Source organism: Neomonachus schauinslandi, chromosome 16 (genome assembly GCF_002201575.2).
Source record: "Neomonachus schauinslandi chromosome 16, ASM220157v2, whole genome shotgun sequence".
NCBI lineage: Eukaryota > Metazoa > Chordata > Mammalia > Carnivora > Phocidae > Neomonachus > Neomonachus schauinslandi.
This window is the reverse complement of record NC_058418.1, coordinates 26,680,384-26,691,530: the sequence shown is the minus strand read 5'-3', so window position 1 is coordinate 26,691,530 and position 11,147 is coordinate 26,680,384. Positions and strand designations below refer to the sequence as shown.

The 11,147-nt window shown below is 47.9% G+C and overlaps 1 protein-coding gene across 1 annotated transcript; it reads right to left on the bottom strand.

Moving 5' to 3' along the window:
- Positions 1 to 9,312: 9,312 nt before the first annotated feature.
- LOC123326885 (bromodomain-containing protein 7-like) lies at positions 9,313 to 10,373 on the bottom strand. Its single transcript, XM_044922056.1, has 3 exons — positions 10,103 to 10,373; positions 9,449 to 9,657; positions 9,313 to 9,351 (listed from the first exon to the last, which is right to left on the bottom strand). Exons 1-3 carry the CDS (start codon positions 10,149 to 10,151, stop codon positions 9,313 to 9,315), a joined length of 297 nt encoding a protein of 98 aa, XP_044777991.1. The 5' UTR covers positions 10,152 to 10,373.
- Between the last annotated feature and the right edge of the window lie 774 nt (positions 10,374 to 11,147).

Below are 11,147 nucleotides of genomic sequence, written 5' to 3'. Positions count from 1 at the left end.
CCGTGGAAGTGGCATTTAGGCTAACCCTAAAGGATAAACCAGCGCCAGCCAGGGGAAGAGGGAGGAAGAGGGTTGGGACAGAGAGAACAGCTTACGCTAAGGCCTGCTGGAGAGAGCATTTGGATCCCGGGACCTGAAGGCTGTTCTGCTCCAAGGGCAAAGCGTGGAGACCGCAGACCAGACAGGGAGCAGCTCCTGCGGGGCCTTGTGAGGTCACAGCCAGGAGTGTGGATTTCCTCTTTGTGGCGATGGGGAGTCCACAGCCAGGGCTTCACAGCAGGGAGCCACGTGGCCAGAGTTGCAGGGGCTGGAGGGAGGGGCTGCAGGGAGGCAAGACCGGGGTGAGGGATGACAGGAGAGGAGGCATGCTGGGTATGAGGGGTGGGGAGGACTGATAAGTTCACTTCGAGCTTGGGGGTCCAGCTGGAGCCATCCGGGAGGATGCCCGGTCTAGGGCCCAGGAGACAGAGGGATGGACCTGCAGATTTGGGAGGTCCCAGCACACGTCTCCCCTTCAGCCTCCTTGGATTTGGATTTTCACATTCTTTGATTCTTCGACCAGATGTTGAAGCCCTGGTGAGCCCCTGTGGGAAACCAAAAAACATCATCAGGTGTCACTTCAACGCTACCAGATAGTCTAGGTCAGAAGCCAAGAGGGGTGCCCCAGTCTGAGTTCCCCCAAAGCAGAGCCTGAGACAAGAATGTGAGTACAAGCAGCTTATCAGGGAAATGGTCCCAGGAGGCACCTGTAGGGATGCGGGCAGGTGAGGCGGGAGAATGTGGGCAATGCAGGGTGGGTTACTGAGCAGGTTACGGCTGTGGGCAAAAGGGGTTCAATCCCAACCAGACCCCTGGGACATGCCTGAGGTGTCCCACCTGAGGGATAATAAAGCTGAACGATTCATCCACCATCTCCCGGTGGTCCTCTGCTACGGGCTGCTCCTGGGACACTTGGAGCTTGTCCCACGTGGGGCTGGTCCACCCTGTCTCCTCCGTACAGCAAATCACCAAAAATGAGTAGTTCCCAAGAAATCAATAGATTTTAGCAATTAAAAGCAACAACACAATAGAGAGAATTTTCTCCAGGCTTCCCAACCCCAAGAAAGAAACATCAGAGGGTCTGAGAAAAAGCAAGAAATAAACATAATATGACCCCATTCCCACCCCCAACAAAGACAGATCTGAAAATATTCCAGAGAGACACCTCCACATCCAGAGAACATCAAAATGGCATCATTGGAAAAGTTAAATATGTTTACTCCATTTCCTGTTGAGGGAAGCAGGTAATGTTTCTTTCAGTGAGGGGTAGTATGCGGGGGGGAGAACGGCCCAGAAGCTGGTGAGGGTCCCTGAAGGCTGGCATGCACACTGGCCCAACTCGCAACATCCAGCCCCAGGGGTCTTGCTCGGCAACCAGAGCCCTGGCCAGAAGTGCTAGCGAATTACCATGCCCTGGGAAATAACCTGAACCAGTGGCGGACGGGGAGTCGGTGAAGGAGCACTCCAACCCCTTGGCTGTGAAGGGGGGTAAAGGCAGATGCTGCACACCAGTGCTGGAGTCCCCAGTGGTACTGAGCCCTTGTGGCTTACAGCGACACCTGGCTTGATGAGGCCCCCTTCGCCAGCCACCTTCCGTCTCTGTGTCACTTGCCATGGTGGGCGGCAGCCAGCTTGAACCAGCCCATGAGAGCCCACTCCACCCACCTCTTCCCAGCTCATTCAGCTGTGTCATGTCGGCAGCTTGAAATCAACCATGGTGGGAACACTTACCCCATGAAATTGGCAGATACGATAATGTTTTTGTTTTGTTTTGTTTTTTCAGAGAACCAGGTTAGGGGCGCCTGGGTGGCTCAGTTGGTTAAGCATCCGACTCTTGATTTCGGCTCAGGTCATGATCTCAGGGTCATGAGACCGAGCCCCACATTGGGCTCCACGCTAAGCATGAAGCCTGCTTAGGATTCTCTCTCTCCCTCTCCCTCTGCCCCTCCCCTCCCACTCGAATTCTCTCTCTCTCTCTCTCTCTCAAAAAAGAAAAAAAAACAAAACCTCAGAGAACCAGTTTAGCAGCACACTTTGGCTCATTTTCTCACTTTCTTCTCATTGTTTCTTGGCATTACCTGCCAAATAAATGTACACTCAAACCCGCACTCAGGATCTGCTCCTGGGGAAACAAAAATTAAGACAGCTCCCCTGGGTCTGCAGACCAAAACAGTTATCTAGCTCAAATGAGGGGTGTCACGGAGGCAGGAGGCCCATTCCAGTCATGTCCTTACCTTACACTCTAGCCTCCCATCCTCCAGCAGCCCTCCCTCTGGCCCTCTCCCCTCCTCACCACACACAGCACATCCAAACCCATCCCCACCCTCCCCCACTCCATCGGTTCACATTCATTGTTTATACCCGCTCAACATCCTTCCCTTTCTGCTACTGACAGCAGCCTGATTTTGTTTAGAGAAGGTACTACGTTGTTTCAATGGTCTTGATTCTTCTCCCCTCTCTGCATCTAAACACTTCACCATTGGACTTCATGGTTTATCTCACTAAAGAGGCAAAGTTTATGTCCCCACCCCTTGGCTCTGGGCTCAGTCCTGTGGCTTTGGGAAAAGATTGAGGCAGAAGTGATGGTGTGCCCAGTCTGAGCCTCAGCCTTGCAAGGGCATCACTGTTTCTTGTTGTGAAAACAAGACCACCACTGTTTCCACCCCGAGGACGACATTCAGGTCTGATCAGCTGGTCCCAGGAGGAGAAAAACAGAGAATGGGAGGAGAGCTGTCCCGGCTAAGTGCCTCACACAAGCTCAGCCTGGCCAGACCCTCGAGCCAAACCACAGCTGTATGAGCACTAAACACTTCCCGTTCTAGGGAGCCAGGTTCTGCGGTTGTTATAATAAAGAGAACCATCCCCACTCACTCAATCCACATGGTTCAGGTGGAGCTGACCCCGACTCCCAGCTCCAGAGAAGACAAGTGCCAATGGGTATACTCTGCGCCCTGGTGCCCTGGCCCCAGTCACTATTCCATAAATGGGTCTGTGCTCCAAGCCAGGCCAAGGAGACCCAACCCTGGGACATTTGCTGGAATCCCTGGGGAAGAAGTACTTGCTTCCCATTTGGGTTGCAGAGATGGTGGGAGGTCAGCCAGTCGCTGCAAGCAGCCATCTTGCTCGCGAGATGGAAGTGCCTTTTGGAGAATGGGGCAGTCATGTGCTGGTGAGCTAGCTCTTTTCCCGCAAAAAATAAATAAATAAATAAATAAATAAATAAATAAATAAATAAATAAATAAATAAAAATAAAAAAGGCCCTGATTTGTAGTGTTTGCCAATTTCCATGATATAAATACTCCTACCACGGGCAATTTCATGCTACCAATGATTTAACTGTGCAAGATTCCTGAATGTTTTACAATTGGCTCCAGCACACTCCTGGAATGGAACCTACACCATGGAAAATAGAAGCAAAAGATGGAGAGATAAACAGTATTCTGGTGATATTATGTGAGCCCCTACATCTAGCCATGCCTGAAATCCGTTAGTGTCTTGGACTGTACTCATATGTGAGCCAACAATTTCCTTCTGTTTTTTCTTAAGCCAGTCTGAGTTGGGTTTCGTTTACTTGCAACTGAAAAACGACTAATATGCACACATGTCCTATGTGCCTCCATTCCTCCATGTCTTGAAAAGTAATAATAAATCACTAAAAAAGAACAGTAGGAAAGCAACTATTTAAGCACCAACTGCGTGCCAGGCACTTTGCAGAAAAGTCCTGCTGATAACTTTCATTGCAGCCTTACAAGGTAGACATCACTGGGGCCACTTTTCAGATGAGCAAACTGAGGCAGAGAGATTGAAGGATTTGCCAGTTGACACCAGAGTCTGTGACTCCACCTACCTCCCTCTGGGGCCTCTCTCACTTTAGCCACCAGCCAGTTCTTCTGCCCAGAATGCTTCCCACCTCTTCCCTACCTGGTAATCTCTGACTCATCTTTTAAACAACTAAGTAATTTGTGTCAGGACTTGGTCTTACTCTCTCGGTATGTCACTCTGCTTTCCTCTGTATGACTCCATTCTGTCTCCTGGGGTCCTCTGAAGCTCCAGATTCATTTCCTCTCAGCCACAAGTCCACTGGAAAAGAGAATTCCCTTTCCCTAACTCATCCTATAAAAAGAGTGGGCCTGACTTTTCATTGGAACCCATGGCCATCGTTGAACCATTCACTGTGGTCAAAGGATGGATATATGGGTTAGCTTAGGCCAAGGTTACATGCATGCCTGGACCATACAGACTAAGGCGAAGGCAACTTGCTTTCCCCTGGGTCGGGGGGGGGGGGGATGGGGGGCTGTCAGTCTCACCCAGACCATAAAGACTAGTTCAAGGGAGCAGAGGTTTCCCCAAGGAAAATGGGGAAGTTCTTACCAGAAGTGAGAGTGGATGCTGAGCATAAAAACAACAAATTCTCGAGATATACATCTCCATTCTAATAAAGAAGATGTGGTATATATATACAATGGAATATTATGCAGCCATCAAAAGGAATGAGATCTTGCCATTTGCAACGACGTGGATGGAACTGGAGGGTATTATGTTGAGTGAAATAAGTCAAACAGAGAAAGACATGTATCATATGATCTCACTGATATGAGGAATTCTTAATTGTAGGAAACAAACTGAGGGTTGCTGGAGTGGGGGGCAGGGTGGGAGGGATGGGGTGACTGGGTGATAGACACTGGGGAGGGTATGTGCTCTGGTAAGCGCTGTGAATTGTGCAAGACTGTTGAATCTCAGATCTGTACCTCTGAAACAAATAATGCAATATATGTTAAGAAAAAAAAAAAGAAGAAGAAGGTGGTAGCGGGAGGGGAAGAATGAAGCGGGGGAAATCGGAGGGGTAGACGAACCATGAGAGATGATGGACTCTGAAAAACAAACAGGGTTCTAGAGGGGAGGGGGGTGGGAGGATGGGTTAGCCTGGTGGTGGGTATTGAGGAGGGCACATTCTGCATATAGCACTGGGTGTTATGCACAAACAATGAATCATGGAACACTTCATCTAAAACTAATGATGTAATGTATGGGGATTAACATAAGAATAAAAAAAAAAAGAGAGAGAAATAGTAATATCGGCTTCATAGGATTACCGTAAAGAGTAAGGGGAGATAACATACATAAAGCAGTAAGTGCAGAACCCAGCATATAATATGTATATGTTCTGTGTAAAGTGTTTATGTAGTTTTTTAGTAATCGTGTGTGTGTGTGTGTGTGTGCGCACGCGTGCGTATGGTTATTTCACTTAAAATGATTTTGTAAACACTTCTGTAGTTTTTATAAATCACCACGTTATCAATGTAATGGCCAACGCAGAATTTTACTTATTGCCCCTCAGTTTTACTTCACTGTACTCTTGTGCCTGTATTATTAGACCAAATGATGTGAGCATTTTTTATCAGCTGCTATTTTGTTATGTGATGTGGAAATAAATAACTTGAAAATGTAAAGCTGGATCTTTAGGAAAGGGTGATGTTATACATAATAAGAATTATGCCAGTGCACAAATTCTTTGCCAATCACTCAGCATTCAAATGCTCAGGGAAAAAAAAAAAAAGCCAATACACTTTCATAGGGATGGTGTCTAAATTATGGCCTGATTAAAACAAAGGGATATATATAGGACTCGTAGTGCTCTGGTTGGTATTAAATGCCACCACTCTGCATAGAGAAATACAAACAGATACTAATGTATCTATTTGGGCGTTTTAAAGTAATATAACCAGGCCTCCCCTACTCAAGAGAAGAATATCACTTAACTCAAACACTTTTGAAAAATTACAGGGTCTTACGTTGCATGTGTGTGTGCTTCCCTAAAACTTTATCTTCCGCAAGTAACAGATCCTTGATTTTTATTAGGGTACGAAGCCTCCACCCCCTTCCCCAACTAAAAGACATTTCCCAGCCTCCCTAGCAGCTAGTATGGCCATGTGGTTAAGTAAGTTCTGGGTAATGAAATATAAGCAGAAGTTACAAACGCCTTTCAGAAAAATGCTTTAAAAGGGAAAGGGCATGCTTTATCTTTTCCCTGCATTCTTCCTCCTTCCTGCCACATGGAACTGACAGAAGCATCACCCGTCCCGTAGAACCACACATCCCCCAGCCACTCCCAGGCCCAAGGATGTCACGCAGCTGATTCTCCCCAAGAAGAGACCCGAGGCAATTGCTGTTCCTAAAACTCCCTGGAGATCCAGAACATAGCTCACAGTGGGGTGTCCTTCTGAAGCCTCCCTACCTAGACAACACTAGCAAAAGAATGCCCTCTCCCCATCCCCAGTCTGGCCTGCAAAAAAGGGATAACCCAAACAGCCTCTACCAATGACACTCCAGAGAATGTCCCCTGGTCCCTGGCCCTGAGTCCTGGGGAAACGGGACCTTGCACAAATTCCCTTCACTTCTCCGAGTTTCCATTTTACCTTTTATAAAATGGAAACTAACCTACCTGTCCTATTCTGCAGGGTGTTCTGTCCAAGTAAGACTATGAATGCAAAAGCATCTTAATTTACAATGGAATCAAAATATAATGAAGTCTAATGACATTTAGAGCCACAGTCAAGAAAGATGAGAGTGGCTGGAACGGAGGGGGAGAATTCTAGGAACTTATCTTGAAGATATCCTTATAAAAGTATACAGAGATTTGTGTCCACGAGACTCGCTGCAGCTTTATTTGTAACATTTAGACGTAATATTGCATAAAATAAAATATGGTACGTCAATATAACCAAATACTATGTAGTTAATAAAAAGAATGAGGAAAGTGATAAAAGAAATGAAGAGCACAAGCATATCAGCTGGCATTATGGTGCCAGGACTAAAATCAGAAGTGGTTAAAAGGGGTGACCTCAACTCCCAGTTAAATGAGATGAACAAAGTACAGAAGAGACGACAGGGATGAAAGCCGCCCACACACCTGGGAGATGAGAGGGAAGTGGAGGCGCGTGCAGATCACAGACAGCAAGCTACCGCCTCCATCCAGAAGTGGACACCTAGGAGAAGAGTTCACACCCAGGAAACCTGGAAAAGCTCAAACCTGGAGCCACCAGGAACCAGAGAGTCTCCAGACTGCATACCAGTCAGGAGTGGGGAGAGATGCTGGACTGAAAGCAGAGCAGTGGGTGGGAGGACCTTCAGTCTCCTACCCCTGTTGGCCCCCGAAATACCAGCAGTCAGGTAAACTCCTTGTTCCAGGAGGGATTTTTCTCTGGAGAACAGACATTTGGGGGTTCCACCAAAATGATCAGGTCTCTGTTTAGTGACTCTACAGCTGACAAACTGTCTAGACACAAAGTATTTCATTGGGCTTTTGTGCTGCACATTGAAATTCAGACGAAAAAGGCTCAACAGATGACTAAGGGATGCTGTTAATGTACAAAGAGGAGACCAAGAAAATAAAAGGAAGAACTCGAGTGGAAATAGAGACAAAGCAGGAAGCAAAAAAAAACGGGGGGAAAAAAAAAAAGCAAAAAGCCCATCAACTAATATCCTCAGAGAAAAACAAGAACAGGGTGCTATTAAAACAAGGACAATGAGAGAAGATGCTTTCAAAATACTAGGAGACAGTAATTTTCAATCCGGAATTCCACACTGAGTGAAACCATCAATCTACAGGAGTGGACTGTATGAGGGTAGAATAAAGATGTTCAATCTCATAAGGACTTATGAAAACTACCTCCTATGAATGCTTTTTTAGAAAAGTTCCTAGAGTTAAGATTCCACCAGAAAAAGGGAGTAAATCAAGAAGACACAGGATCCAGGAAAGAGGCAAAGGAGGGTCCCAGAAGGCCTAGAGAACAACTAATACAGACTAGAGCAGGAGGGCACGGACGGCTACAAGATGGATGTCTCAAGAAAAGGGGAACTGTTTGGCCATGTGAAAAACAGAAATCAAATGGGTTTTATAAATCTGTCAGAGTTTGGGAAGAACTGGTACATGATAATCAAACCAATGAAAGCAAATAACAAGGGATCAAGACCAAATCTGTATTTATTATACTTGCCACCAGTGAACAGTAATTGAACAGTGAATACTGATTTAACCAACACCTGTGATGTATCTATACTGGGAGAATGGATGAAAGGAAATTGGGGGCAGGAAGCAGCATTAGAACACTAATTTAAATTCTCACCTTCTTTAACAGACCAGTAAAAGATGTAAACTTATAAATCAGGAAATACCAACATAAACCTACATTTAAAAAAGGAGACAAACATCCAAAGAAAAAAACCAGAAAGTTTGGGAAGTAAAACTCTAGGATGGGGCAGGAGACTGCTTTTGTGTTAAGAGCCTTGAAGTAGTCTTGACTTTTAAAAACGATGTTCATTAAACTACTTTACAAATAAAAATAATTTAAAAAAACCCCAAAAAACTGGTTACCTCTAGACAGTTACCTCAAAAAACTGTGTGAGGGACTAGGGTGAGGAAAATTTATTGCCCTCCTTTTGTTCACTTCTGTATTGCTTGAATTTCTTAAATCGTATGCATACAGTGGCTTTTATAACTTAGGAAAAGAAAACATTAAGTAGTTCTATATATTGTCACAGTCTAGCCAAAGGCAATTAAAAACTGAGGCAAAAAATAACAGATTTAATAAATTCTAAAGAGTCTGTAAGCTTTAGTGACTTACGGCATGTTTAATCCCATGGAACAGAACACTGCTATTATATATAAACGTAAGAAAAATTACAAAGCTAACTTATGGAAATCTATTTTCAAGACCCAGTAATTGATTTAGTAAGTCACTCAGTGACAGGTTAAATCTGGTGCAGAAGTCTAGGACAATTCCAGATATGTATATGATCATCCATCAAAGTTAATTATTATTTTGACCAGCCTGTGAACCAAGACAGCAGCTACTTTCCCCCCTTTTTCCTATTAACTGCAAATGGTTAAGACAATGCTTATTTTTATCACTGGTGTCATATCCCTTAAAGGTCTCTGATCGAATTTTCTCTTCAACAGACTCAAGCTTTAAAATCAAAGCTGCTCATTATATATCTGGCATTACAGTATTCATTTACGTCAGAACAAAATCTGAACCCCAACAGATCCCTATCACTTCTGAACTGACGATTTTTGACAAAGCTCCAACACTGAGGCTTTTTTGAGCATGACTTTTACCTTTCCTGGGTGGAGAAAGTACTCTGACACAGCTCCTGAAATTCAGGACTTAGCTGCTCGCTCACTTGCTGTGAGTTTAACTAAGAGTATAATTACAATCGAGAGTTGCTGAAACTCACAGATGATTCATGTTTCTGTGCTGCCCTGCTCCTCCTCAAAACAAGACAGATTTTACAGGCGTTTTAGCGTCTCGCTAGACGCAAAGAGAATAAAGTTAGGCTGGCAGCGGGCGGCGGGAACTCTTGAAAGTGGTGCGACCAGTAACGCTGAAGCCACGCAACGACATTTACCTTTACTCGTCTCCGTTTTCTCCCCTTTTCTTCCCCTGGAACCTGCTTCTCTCCTTTCTTTCGCTTTTTCCGCTTTCTGTCCTTGTGTTTGTCATGATCGTTTTTGTCTTCGAAGAGGCTTGAGTCGTGCCCCGAGCTGCCCGTGGAGAGCTCGGTGACTTCGTTCCCTCCCACTTTGAGGACCAGCTTCAAGGGCTTCTCTACATACTCTTAAACAAAAGGAAAGAGCCTCGATTACGCGGGGGACGCGCCGGGCAGCGCCCACAACGCAGAGGCAGCGTGGCCAGCGGGAGAAGGCGGCGCCACGGCCGCGGCGGCTTTGGGCACGCAGTGGGCGCCCCGCGAAGCACCTGTTGACTGACGGACACTCGCCCGGAGGGTGCCCCGAACGCGGCGGGCCTCTGGGGGCCGTCTCAAACCTCCCGGCAAGAGCCCCGCCGGGGGCCAGCGGTCTGAGGTTCGAATGCGGCCCCCGGCGGGCCGCGCCCCCTTCGCGGGTCCCGGCCTGCCCGTGGGAGGTGCGGCCCCCGGCCCTCCTCGGGAGCTCCAGGGTGGTCTCGAAGGAGCGAGGACCCTCCTCCCTCCCCAACCCACCCCCACCCCAGCCCAGAGCCGCCACGGGCTCGCCGCCCCCCACCGCAGCCCACTCCTCACCCTCGTAGAGGTGTTTGTCCGACTTGTGCTTCTTGTGCTTCTTGCCCATATCCGACCGGGCCCCGGTGCCCGCCCCCCGCGCCAGGCCCAGGCCGTGCGGCGCCGCTTCCGGTCCGGGCCAGGCAAGCGGAGGGCGGGAGCGGGGCCCGCGAGACCCCGCGCCGCGAGGCAGGGGGGCGGCGTGCGCCGAACGGCGCGAGGCCCCTCACAAGAAGACGGCGCGCGAGACCCGGCCGTAACCCGAGAGCGGCGGCGGGGCAGCGAGCGGCCGGCGCGGAGGCGGGAGAGAGGGCCCGCCGCGCGCGCAGGGTGAGGCCGGCTGCCCGTGGCGGCCCCTGGCGGCTGGAGGTGGCGCTGCAGGCCGCGGGCCGGGGGCGGAGTCCGGGCCGGGGGCGGGGTCCACTGCTCAGAATCTCTCTTGCCTCTCTTCTCTCTCCTCTCTCTCTCCCTTGCTCTCCTTTTTCTCTTTCTTTCCCTCTTCTCCACTCTCTTCCTCCCTTCCCTCTCTGTCTTTCTTCCCTCCTTCCTTTCTTTCCTTTTCTCTCTCTCTGTTGGTCTGATTGTCTGGCTCTCCTTCCCTCCCGCTCTCTGTCTCTCCTTCCCTTCCTCTCTCTCTGTCTCTGTCTCATTGTCTGTCTCTCTGTTTCTGTCTGTCTCTCCCTCCCTCTCTCTTCCTCTGTTTCTGTCTGTCTGCCAGTCTTTCCGTCTCTCCCTCCCTCCCTTCCTCTCTGTTCCTTTCTCTTTCCTCCCTCCCTTCCTTCCTTCCTCCCTCCTCTCTCTCTTTCTTTCTCTCCTCTCTTCCTTTCCTCTCTTTCTCTTTTCCCTCCCTCTTCCTACCACTCTTCTTTTTCTTTCTATCATCCTTCCCCCTTCCCTGACTCCTCGTTTATATCCCCCTTCCCCTTGTTTCTGTCTTCCCTTTGACATTATTTATTGAACCCTGTACTGGATGCCAGATCCAGCAAATCCAGCACATTGGTAACTAGAAGGATTCTAATCTTAAAAACAAAATAAAACAAAAAACCCTTATGTGCTGACATGTAAA

What these genes read in the sequence shown, in the direction of transcription:
- LOC123326885 (XM_044922056.1), bottom strand. Translation starts at nt 10,151, where the DNA reads ATGGGCAAGAAGCACAAGAAGCACAAGTCGGACAAACACCTCTACGAG. An exon ending in GGACAAACACCTCTACGAGG is followed by an intron (nt 9,658 to 10,102) that starts GTGAGGAGTGGG and finishes CTTTTGTTTAAG; the next exon opens with AGTATGTAGAGAAGCCCTTG. An exon ending in GAAAACGGAGACGAGTAAAG is followed by an intron (nt 9,352 to 9,448) that starts GTAAATGTCGTT and finishes CTTTGCGTCTAG; the next exon opens with CGAGACGCTAAAACGCCTGT.